Genomic DNA, 11,571 nt, shown 5'->3' with positions numbered 1-11,571 from the left:
GGAGGGGGAGCTTCCCAGGGTGTCCCTTTACTTCTCCAAGTAAGGTGCAGAGGGGGAAGCAACTGCGTCTCCCCACCACAGGCTGGCCTCGTTCCCTCCGGCCAGCCCCTGGGTGGGCAGGAGCAAGCACAGCCAGTGCCAATGCAGGGCTCAGGCTGGCTCCAGAGGGCAGGACTGATCTGAGCACCCGATCAGCAGCTAGAGAGAGCTGGCAGGACAGGACCCACTGTACCCTTACTGCCTGACAAGGGCAAGGTGAAACCTGCCCTTGTGCCCAAGGGTCAGGACATGCTGGAGATGGGAGCATCACCTGCCATCTGCCATGGGCTCCCTCAGTCACCCTTAGCAATTACTGCATCCCTACCTCAGTTTCCCCTCCAGATAGTTCCTATCCCCACCACAGATTGCTGTGGTGGGGATAGGGCAGGAGCTAGGTAATTGCAGGAGGTCTCAGAGCTGGTAGAGAGGATGGACATGAACCWGAGTGACTGCTCTAAGGGGCTGATGTGGCTCAGCCCTGGCCACTTGCATGGTCCCCCTGCCATGAACCCAGGCCCTCAGAGGTGCTTTCAGGAGCAGGGCCAGTGCCCATGGCCAGGAGGCCACCCTATCCCAGTAGGCAGTGGCAAGACCCTGGGCTAAAGCACTGGCCTAACCAAACTCTGCCTTGATGCAAGATTCAGCCCTGGCCAGGCAGACCTCCAGAGTCAGGGAAACCCCAGCTGGGAGGGGAGCAATGGGGACCCTCCCATATGCAGCACCCTCTTTGCCCATGTCCTCGCCCTCTTTGGACACCCCAATGCGCACAGGAAACTGCCCAGTCCCTGACTTGCTCGTTGGGTCTCATCCAAGGCTACATTCATTCAGGACTGGGCAATTAGACCTGGAAGGGGCCAATGCTGTCACCTAACACTCACACAAATTATCCCTGCTCTTGTATAACCTGTTGCATAAAGCAGGGGTTTGCGGGGGGGGGGGGTGCTGGTAGAGGGGTATAAAGGTGGGTATGCGAAGAGGCAGGTCCATCCGGCCCACATTCAGCTTCCTGAGCGAAGATGAAGGCTGTGCAGTCAAGCTTGGTATTAGCCCTGCTCTGCCTGCTACGGGTGCAGGCTGAGATCCCTGTGCAGCTGGGCTTCGACCCTGAGAAGGTAACTGCAAAGGATGCCAGCCTGGGGACTCCTGCCATGACTAGTGAGACTGGCTGAGGCAGGGCACTGGCTCCCCATCTCTTGTCATGTCCGTGGGCAGGGATGCATGGCGGGCACCCCAGATCTGCAGGTCCCCTGGTCCAGGATCTGAATCTGTGCCAGGTTATCTGCCATGAGGTAGTGGAAAATGGGTTAGTCTTGGCCAGTAGTGGCCCATCTCTTTCTTCTGCTGTAGTCAGACTCAGCATTGTTTGTGCCACAGGGTTATCTACACCCCTGGGGCTGCAGTGCCCTGGAGGGTGCTGCATTTCACCAGGGAACATGGGCTGGGTGCTGTGCCCACCTTCCTGACAAGGGGCAGGGCAAAGTTGTGATGGAGCAACACCCTGAGGAGCAGGTCCTCTTGAAGGGTGACAGGTCATCACAGCAGCTGGCAGATCCTCCAGAGGGGAGCAGGTTCCCATTATGGGTGGCAGATCCCCTAAGGGGGTGAACAGTGGTGGGCAGGTCTCCATAGTGGCTGGCAGATCCCCCAGGGGGGTGGTAGGTCTCCATGGTGGGTAGCAGTTTCCTACTGTGGGTAGCAGGTCACCCGTGGTGGGTGGCAGATCACCTGGTGTGGGTGACAGGTCCCTATTGTAGCTGACAGGTCCCCACAATGGGTAGCATGTCCCCCTGGTTTTCTTGAGCTCCACTGATGATGGCTCATTGCAGTTTGTAGGGACATGGCACATCATGGCTGCTGTTTCCAACTGCCCTGTGTTCCTGAGCATGAAGGATAAGATGAACTCGTCCATCACCGTCTTTAGCTTCACACCTGAGGGCAACCTGGCTATGAAAGCTTTTTTCCCTGTGTAAGTGCCTGATATTGCCTTGATGTAGTGGGCAGCATGGTCCTCCTGCTAGGGCCAGGATACTCTCCTCTCGACTAAGGTGGTGGGAAGCAGAGCATCCTCCCTACAAATACTCGAAGGTGCGGTGCCCTGTGGTGCCCAATCCTGCCTCCACACTGATGTGTTCCCAAAGCCAGAACAGGCTCACTGCACCAGTGAGCACTGCCCCACCACCTGCAGCGTGGCTTTGAGCTGCATCTGTTGTTTCAATTTTTCCTTTTCAGGGCAGATGAATGCAAAAAAGCTGAGCTTCTCTTCCAGCAACATGAGCAGGCAGGGCACTACACCAGCACAGGTATGTGTGGGCAGGGGGACTAATGTTACGGACTCTGCTCTTGGCCTCTGGCCAGCTGCCTCTGCGACGCGCTCAAAAGCGAGAAAAAGTAGCCCAAGTCCTCTTCACGCTCACAGGCAGCAAGTGGGAGCTGGGTTTGGCCTCTCTGCCTCCATCTCTTGGCAAGAGGTGGTACTGCAAGTGGGCACCCGGGTGAGCCAACACATGCTCAAAGTGCTGCTGGTTCAGAGCTGGCATTCCCCTTCTTGCACAGTGAAGAGGCCAATTTAGGGCCTGAGACTTAAGCCGTGAGTCCTGCCTGGCCTCTGTGCAGCTAGCACAGTGTCTGGGAGCCAAGGGGGTGCATGGGGTTGTGCCACATTGCCTGGCTGGGCATCATCTGAGGTCTTTTTAGCAGCAGAAGGAAAGCAGGACCTGCGTGTGATGGAGACCGACTATGATCACTATGCTATTGTGTACATTATCAGGAAGAATGACRGGGAGCCCAGCAACACGCTGCAGCTCTACAGTGAGTTTGGGGGTAGGGACGGGTGCCCTCAACTCTTTAGGGCCAAGGTGGCTACTGGTGGGTGTCAGAGGCAGGGCTCCCCATTGCCATCCACTGCCACCACATCAGCACTGAAYTTGCTGTTGCCAAGGCACATGCAGGAAATTCACTTTGGAGTGAATGAAAAATTGCACCAAAACATCCCTGTATTATTCTGATTTGAATCAAATCCCCTCCTGCAGGTTCAGTCTGGCTGCAGACCTCTAAAATATACCAGTTGTCCTGAGATGCTGAGCTTGGAGCATCAGGCAACTCACTTACACCCATGGGTCCTGGCAGCTACTTCTCACCCATGAGTCCCAGGCTGTTGTGAGCTCCAGCCAGTGTTTATATATCTTGTCTGCCTTGTAAGCCCTGCCAGCAGCTCTCATGGGCAGGCAAGTGGGTGGCCCCAACCAAACATGTGGATTGTCCATGCAGAGGGCTTTGTGTCCTTTGGCTGTCAGCCCAAGGCAGCCATGGAATGCTGGGGACAACATCCAGCATCTATCATATGGCTGCATTTCTCCCTTGCTTTATCAATGTGTATTTTTTCTTCCCTGGGATCCCATCCCTGCCCTCATGGAGGCCAGGCCCTATGGGTCCAGCTTGCCACCAGACCACCCCATTCACCAGTTTTGCCTTTCTATCTGCAGCCCGGGGGCAGGATCTGAGTCCCCAGCTCCTGAAGAAGTTTAAGGAGCTCTATCCCACCATGGGCTTTACTGAGGACATGCTGGTGGTCATGCCAAAGTCAGGTGAGTGCCAGTATGGCAAGCAGGGAGATGGGACACACATCCCCTCTATGCAGGCACGCTCTCCAAGAGACCTAGCTCTGCAGTGGCACAGTACCACCATACATTTCTGGGATCATCTGCCCTGTTGTGGCGGCAGAGTGAACACAGGGTTGGGAGGGGCTCAGGACATCATCCGTAGCAGAGAAGAGGCAGCATGCTTAGAACTCTTTTTTCCTTTTAACAGATGAGTGCATCCAGGCTGCCAGGTGAGTTTGACCAGGAGAAGCTGGGTCTCCATCCCAGCACGGTCTGGGCTGAGCAGGGACCCACAGCCTTCTGGGGAGCCCTCCCCCCACCCCCCGCCTGCTTCAGAGTGCTGCTCCTACACACCTTGGTCAGGGAAGGGCCTTTCATCAAAGAAAACATCAAGATTTTCAGCAAAATGTTGAAAAATGCAAATGAAGTGAAATTGCCCTGCTGTCTCACAGGAGGTACACTAGCRATATAGTGCAGTGACCAGAGCAGCCCAAGTCCTGGATTGGTGATGATCGCCTTGCCAGCAGGTCCCCACAGGGACTGTGCTCCTTGGGAGAGACCCAGAGCGGTGTCCGGGAGCACAGTGGGGGGCCAAGGACCTTTCTGATGAGATCCCATGTAATGCCAACTTTCCCCCAGCCAAGAGCAGGATTTTTTTGGTCAAACGAGGACAAATTGTCAGCCACCAGGAAGCTCAGTCCCAGGATGGGCACTGATTTTGGCTCAGGCAAGGGAGAATGAGGCCTGGGATGGAAAAGTCCAGGGGTTCCTTAGAGAGTTTGGCCCCACCACAGCCTCAGGGTGGTCTCCAGCTTTCCTAACACCTGTTAGCTCAGGCTCTAACAACTCATCTGGCTGTCCTGCCTTCCAGCAGCTGAAGGTAGATGAATGCCCTCCAGACCTTGTGGAAACTAGGCTCTGCTCCCCTCCTCCATGGTGCCCCTTCCCTTCCTCCCTGGCTGAGGTCTGCCAGATCTGCTGCTCCCATCTGGAACACACTCCTTTCTCCTAAATAAACAGATTCAGAAGCTTTCCCAGAGCTTGATGTATTTGTTCTGGACTATAGGACAGGGTGCCAAGGTCTTCCTGGACATGACTTTTCTGGTCAGCACCACAGGAACTTTGGGGGAACTCCTTCCCTACACTGTTTGCAGAGCCCAGGGTGGGGATGATGGGGGAGTAGACACTGGGGAAGATGCAGTGGTGCATCTGCTGAGGATGAGGGTAGAGAACAAATGAGCAACTGGAATGAACAGGGATTTGTGCAGCACAASTAGGGGGGTAGGGTAAAGCAGGCAGTCTGCTCAGCCGTGCCTGTCCTAGCCCTGGCTCCTGGTGCACAGCTCTTCCCAAGGACATCAGGCTCAGCCCCTGTTCTAGCCAGCTTTGGGTCCATCTGGCTGGGGCAGAACAGACCTAGGTGCAAGTGTAGCCACATAGTAGCTGCCCGGGAAAAGTTCACAGTGGGAGTGGGACTCCCATGCCYGCCTCCTGCCCCTTTGGCACCCCCATCTACCTACTGGTCAAGACAGTCAAGTTGCAAGAAGCCCCAAGGGCACCCAAGGCCCTTCCTCCATCACCCTCTGCTCCCCCGCTGGAAGATGCCAGTCACCTACCACTTGTACAGAGGGGAGGCAAACCACTGGGTGTCCCACCATCCTCACTCCCCAGCCATGGTGGCCAAGGAGTGGGCATCCCTTGGTGYCTGGCAAGGAGCTGCAAGGAAGCAGCATGGACTCTTTCCCAGCAGTCCGTCTGAGCCAGGTCCTGAGAGCACAGGAGGCAACACACCCTGTGATGAAGGTGACACACTCCCGCAGTGACATAAAGCCCTTCCTCTGCCTGTGATGCTCAGGATTTGTCCCCCTTCAAGGAGCCTGAATGCTCCTGAGCTGATAGGTGTGCCTACATGTGAACAATGAGTTCAGGTCATGCCTCCAAAGTGCTGGCACCAGGATTTGGCTGTGGAAGTACTCCTGGGGAAGACATCAGCCCAGCCAGAAAGGATGTCACCCTGTGCTCCTCRGTACTAAGTGCCCTGAAGGGCCATGGCTCCTATCTATGCCCAGTCTGAGAAGGACCTCCTGGTTCCACCCAGCAGTTCTCCAGAAGCCAGTGGGAGTAACAAAAGGTCCCTTTCTCCTTTCATGAGGGATTAAAAAGATGAAAAACTTCCTTTTAGCTCTGAGGCAACAGAGATTCTCTAAACCTCTTGCTCAGAACCCGTCTTGGGACTTGGAAGTCAATTTCCTTCTTCCAAGAGATGAGACACTGTTTACCCAGGGTAAACAGGGATGACTTCTGCCCTTCAAAACCATTACCTCACTCAAACCAACAATAACATCATCACTGAAGTAGTTCCACATGCAGCAGTGATGAGGTGGGTGGGAGGGGAAAGACAGCTCTTATAAAGCCAGCAGCCCTGGAATTGCTCTCCACCTTGCTAAGTGAAGCTGGAGGAGGCTGTGGCGAGATGAAGACCATCATACTGAGCCTCTGGCTGGCCCAGTTCTGCTTGCTGCGTGTGGARGCTGAGGACCAGGGAGCTGCAGAGATAGACAAGAGCAAGGTGACTCATGCTGTCCCGAGGAAGGGAAGGTGGGAGTGCGACCTTCAGTCACCAGGGTGGGTGAATGAAGTGGTGTTTTGTTACTGGGTATACTATAGCCACCTCAGGAGATCTTGTCTGCTTCTGCCATCTGAGAGTGACTAGATGCCCAGGTAAGTGCAGTTGCTGAACTCCAATGTAGGTGCCCCAGCAGGGTATTTAGGTGCCTAGACAAAACATACCCCTGCCTGAGAGCTGTGGAAGTCTGTGGGTCTCTGCAGAGAGGTGTTCCAACTGCTGATCCCCTCCAGAGAGGCAACTCTGCCTTGTCCTCCAGACTCACAGTCTACCTTTGCCACTAGATTGAAGGGAAATGGCACATTGTTGCTCTGGCTTCAGACTCTGAAGGCTATCTCCGTAAGAAGGATGAGCTGAAGATGGCAAAAGCCAATATCTCACTGCTGAAGAATGGTATTCTGAAGGTCTCCGTGGCCATTCTCACGTAAGTGCTAAATACTTTTCTTGTTCGCTGAACAATCCCCTCCCCCAACTTTCACCAGTGAGACTCCACCTGCGTCCCTCCACCCAGTATCCACCAAAGAGCTAGGTTGGGGAGTGAGGCAGAGCCCCMGTGTAGCAGCCATGGGCTTGAAATTGGGTGTATGGGAGAGCAGTGTAATGGAGACCCTCCTTTCCAAGYCCTGTTCATAGTCCGTCCAGGAGCAGAGGGGTCCCTGTCATTAGAACCAACCAGAGCCTGTGGTGGGACACAGAAAGGTAGGCAGGTTCATGCCAGCACCCACACAGAGGCAGTCCCATCATGGAGGCTAGGACAGCTTGCAGTTTCCTATGCCTCCCCAGGCACAGGGGAGAGCTGTCAGCACATAGATAAGTGAGCATCAGAGCTTTTCAGACAGGACTGGTCCCATCTGGTCAGATCGGTGTGAACAAGGGAACATYCACATTACCCTGCAGGATGATCCATGCATGCTAGTGCTCTGTTCTGGCAACTAAACCACCCATTACTCCAAAACTGGCATCTATCTTCCTACCTACCCACATCATCCCATCCCTAGCAGCAAATTCTAGATTTTGGGGTTGGTGGAAACCCCAGATGCAGCATCCTTATAGGAGAGAGATGGACAGCTTCATCCCAGCTGGTGCATGGTGATTCTCCACCATTGCCTATGCATGTCCTTGTTGAGATAAACTTGCTCTGAGCACACTCTTGGGGCTGAATGACAAGAGCATCCTTCCTTGTTTTGCAGCCCAGAGGGATGTAAGAAATCAGAGCGGATCTTTAAGAAAATGGATGTCCCAGGTGAATTCTACCACTCTGGTGAGTGTGGGGGAACACAGTCACTCAGTCATGGGTGGAGGCACTTACCATCACCGTTTCTGAAACAGCTGTCTGAAGGAGCTGGTTCTTCCTTGGGAACTGGCCCTCAGGAATGCCTGTCTGCCTCTCCTGAGGTCCTGGGATGTGGAAATCCCTCTGTGGCTGGTTGCTGGCTGCACTGCCAAGATGGAAATCCCTCCAGTGTGGCTGCCCTGCACTAACTCCATGTCAGGAGATGTTCTGGATTAAGATGGCTGTGTTCAGACTGAGCTTAGTCTCTGGGGCAAAGCAGGTTCCTTTTGCAATCAGGATGTAGACATATGGTCCCAAGTGATGAAGCAAAAGTGGTTTCAGAAAGCTGCCACCATTTTCACCTCAGGTGTTAGACTAACACTGGCCAGCTTACTTTATTGTCTGCAATGACCATCTCCAGACCCTCACTGTGTTCATGTCACAGGTCTGCTATGATCTGATCTGTAGGCTCTTCTAAGCCCTCAGAGAAGTCTTGCCAAGATCAAAAACCAGCAGTGGAGAAATATGAGCTGGGTGAATGTGGCCCTTGGCTTTTTGCATGAAGATTCACATTCTAAGAGTCTTTTTGCATAGTGGCAGTTCTTGGAGGGATGGAATGAATTTTTTGCTTTCCTCTATGTTCTTTTACAGAGAGAGATGACAGAACAGCGCAGGTGATGGAAACCGACTACAAGAGCTATGCARTTATATTTGTATCCAGAGTGAAGGATGGGAAGACCTTGCGTATGCTGAGGCTCTACAGTATGTAGCCAGGGGTGACCTGACCAACCTTCAGCTGTTGGAGGCAAAGGGCTCACAGGCCTTGTGGTGCTTTGCAATGTCATGARAGAGTTATCCAGAGAGTGCTCGGTACCCACGATAGAGATCTGCCCTCCATTCCACTCTCTTTGTGTCTGGCCCCGTTGCTCTGCTGGGTGGGCATACAGGAGAGGGGCTGTTGCTGCTGCAAATCCCGTGTGTGGCAGGAGGAAAGGTCAGTGATTTGGGGATGGTGGAAAAGGGAGGATGGGTCCCAAATCCCTGCTCTGTGATAGGAATGACTTCGGTAAGTTCCTCAGTGAAGCAGGGCTAAAAGATGAGGTCCTGCTGCGGGAACAAGGAGGGGAATCAGAAACAGGGGGGATGGGAACTAAAGACAGGAGTCACTGTGCTGGTTGTAGGTGCATTGCTGCCAGGGCCTCTGCTTCATCTCGGTCCTTAGGAGAAGTGTCTCCCATGCCCAGCCACTGTTAAGCTCCTGGGATCTCCACTGCTCCCTCCCACCTTCTCCCAGGAACTCTCCAGCCCGTTTATGTCTCCTGTCCTAAGCCACATGAGTACATCGGATGCCCAGACAATTCAAGGGACAGGTCAAAGCCTGGTGCTAATTCACGTCTTTGATTTTAGGCAGAACMGAGGAGGTGAGCCCCAAAATCACAGAACTGTTCAGGAAGTTTGCCAGGGAACTGGGCTTCACTGATGAAATGATCAAGATGCTGCCCAGCCAAGGTGAGTACAGCCCAGAACCAGATTTGCASCATCCAGTCTGGCTTTTTCAATATGTGCAGCCAGAATTTGCTGGCAGCAGCTGGCTTGGTCCATACTTAGCACTACTTTGTAATTTGAACTGCCAGGAGAAGACTCTGGTAATGAGATGTGCTCTGGTGTGGGTGTATCATGACTTTGCTGCTGCTTGACTTAATTCCTGGGTTGTCTGCTTGCTATTTTTTGTGCTAAACGGTACTAGCCAGACCACGGCCATGAACTCAGCCTTTCTCTTTATTTTCACAGAGGAATGCGACACCGAATAACCATAGGTGAGTTGCTGCGGTACTTGCAAAATCCTCAGCTGAAATTTACTCCCTCTGATGCCCAAGCAAGGGTGACCATGAGCTCTTTGAATGACTCTGGGGGCCATGTTGTCTGAGACAGGCTAGAGCTTATACCCAGGTAGGACTGTTTCTTTTTGAGTAGAATGCTCAGAGTAGAGCATTCTACTTGAGTAGAATTGCAGTAGGGAGCACAGGGCCCCAGTGGTGGTACAGTGACCTCAAGGTGCAGTGCTGCCCAGCAGTGAGCAAGGACACATGAACCAAAGCTGCAGGGCTCCATTCAGTGGAGAAAAGGCTGCAGAGTTCACCCAGTAGTGAGAGCCAGCAGAAGGACTTTTCCCAAAGGGGCCTGAGGGTTGTTAACAGCCCAAACTGGCCAGAGGTTGGATTGATGTCTCACCACACAAAATATGGTTGGTCACCGGGCAGCCCTRACACAAGATTTCGCACTGCACTAGTACCTGTACATATTCGGTTGTAGGGATCAAATAGAAATCTCCCGTTCTCTCCTGGAGATGGCCCAAGCCTATAGAACTGGGGAGAACTGGAAGAGAAAGCACTGACTGTAACAGAAAGTCCTGCTTGGCCTGCTCTATTGGCCTCTTCACCCCTTAATACTCAGCCCACCTCTCCTGGCTTTTTTCTAGGAGGCACAAGGCTGGCTGATGGATGCGCCTCTCTGAGAAAGACAAAACCCACGCTCTGAAGCTCCAGGCTGCCTCTCTGCCATCCATCTTCTGGGCTCGGTGGTCAGGGTTCTGACACATCTTCTGCTTCTCCAGTGTGTATTCCCTTCTCTTTGATAAATAAAAAGAATCAAGACCTCCCCCTCTGAGCTTGTTATACTTGTCTGGGGATAATCCAGGATGTCCAAGTATCTTTTCCCTTTTGCYTTCTTTCTGGGTTCTGAGGATGATGAATAGCCAGGGGTGACATTCATTCAAGTAGGGCGCAACACAAACTCAGGAACGCACGCAAGGTGCCAGGCAGGTGAGTTCTCAGAACCCATGAGGATTTACCCGCCTGGGTTCATCCCACAGAGCAGAGCAGGGCTGGCTGCCTAGGGTCCTGGTATGGCTGTCTTCTGGAACAGGACCGCAGGTGGGCAGAGGTGAAATGAGGAGCATGGTGAGGTTGGAAATCCCACTGTCATGAGAGGCTAGGCTGAGGAAGGCAGCAGGAGTTAGCCATAGATGGTGAGATTGGAGTTTGAAGGGCTTGTGGCCATCTCCACAATTCAAGTAATTTTTCCTCTGCTCACCTTGCAGTGATTGTCAGCCCTGTGCTCCTTTAAGCCCTGCCTGTTCATTAATTCAGGCTTGACTGTGGGAGGTACAGCTCTCAGCTTTGGGACCCCTCAGCCCCACTAGGTGTAGTGGTTTTCAGGGTTGGTCATATACAGATATATCTGGAGATGGGCCTCCGAAGCTGCTCTAAGCACTACTCCCTCTGTCTTCTGAGGCAAAGGTGAGTGGTGGAAGGCTCTAGGATCCCACATAGGCTGAATCTAAATACAAGCACAGGGAAACAGATGCATACTTTTAACTCCAAAGCAGCAGAACCCTATTCAGGTGGGCTTCTCCTTAGACCTAATTACCTTCCAGCCACGTGGCTGCACTTTCCAGTCCTTTCCTCCCCAAAAAACACCCCACGGAGCTCATGTACAGGCTCTACTCTGTACTCCAAAGCTTTCTTTAAAGAGCTGGTACAGGTCTGTCCCTAGGCACTCTGCAGAGAAAACCCTTCATGAGGTCAGATCAGCCAGTCATGGTGAATGTCTGCCTCTGTCTGTAGGGACCGTATTTCTCTGAATTTGTATTTCTGAGTATAAATCCCACCTCATCTATCTCTAACAAGTGCTGCTATTCTCTACGCTGTTCAGCTCTCTTCACTTCCCAAATCCACTTTGAAAGACAGAAAATCACACAGGGTAAACTGTGCCCTCAGCAAAGCCTTTGGAAAGCTGGAACTAGGCATAACACACATACTGATCTCCAAAAGGCTCCATCAGTGATCAGAGGCACTGAGGTTCTGCAGGGTAAACAATAGCTCTCCCCATTCCTGGAAAACGAAGTTCCCCCCAAATCCTTTCCATTGATCTTTCTGCTCCGCCAGGCCCTGGCAACCRTTGCTGGGCTCTCCAGGCTTTCATTTCAGTCTGGGATGTGCTTTGTTTCTGTGTGGTAATGCCAGATGTATTGG

General features: G+C 52.9%; 2 protein-coding genes across 4 annotated transcripts; both read left to right on the top strand.

Moving 5' to 3' along the window:
* The first annotated feature begins 71 nt into the window (after window positions 1-71).
* Window positions 72-4,671, top strand: LCNL1 (lipocalin like 1). Of its 3 annotated transcripts, none has more exons than XM_085308310.1 (7): window positions 72-1,151; window positions 1,866-2,005; window positions 2,269-2,339; window positions 2,737-2,847; window positions 3,522-3,623; window positions 3,847-3,868; window positions 4,510-4,671. In XM_085308310.1, the coding sequence occupies exons 1-7, from the start codon at window positions 1,056-1,058 to the stop codon at window positions 4,514-4,516; spliced, it is 549 nt and encodes a 182-aa protein (XP_085164436.1). In that variant the 5' UTR covers window positions 72-1,055; the 3' UTR covers window positions 4,517-4,671. The 3 variants fall into 3 exon arrangements, with proteins under 3 accessions (XP_085164436.1, XP_085164437.1, XP_085164434.1); XM_085308311.1 differs by having other exon boundaries at window positions 2,734-2,847; window positions 4,513-4,671; XM_085308308.1 differs by having other exon boundaries at window positions 2,734-2,847.
* Window positions 4,672-6,078: 1,407 nt separating this feature from the next.
* On the top strand, window positions 6,079-10,201 carry LOC146593993 (extracellular fatty acid-binding protein-like). The gene is made up of 7 exons (XM_085308359.1): window positions 6,079-6,207; window positions 6,549-6,688; window positions 7,455-7,525; window positions 8,189-8,299; window positions 8,945-9,046; window positions 9,329-9,354; window positions 10,017-10,201. The coding sequence occupies exons 1-6, from the start codon at window positions 6,112-6,114 to the stop codon at window positions 9,346-9,348; spliced, it is 540 nt and encodes a 179-aa protein (XP_085164485.1). The 5' UTR covers window positions 6,079-6,111; the 3' UTR covers window positions 9,349-9,354; window positions 10,017-10,201.
* The last annotated feature ends 1,370 nt before the right edge of the window (window positions 10,202-11,571 follow it).

This window comes from Rhea americana, unplaced genomic scaffold (genome assembly GCF_003343005.1).
Source record: "Rhea americana isolate MKP2758 unplaced genomic scaffold, rheAme1 scaffold_273, whole genome shotgun sequence".
Taxonomy (NCBI): domain Eukaryota; kingdom Metazoa; phylum Chordata; class Aves; order Rheiformes; family Rheidae; genus Rhea; species Rhea americana.
This window is presented reverse-complemented; position numbering and strand designations above follow the sequence as displayed.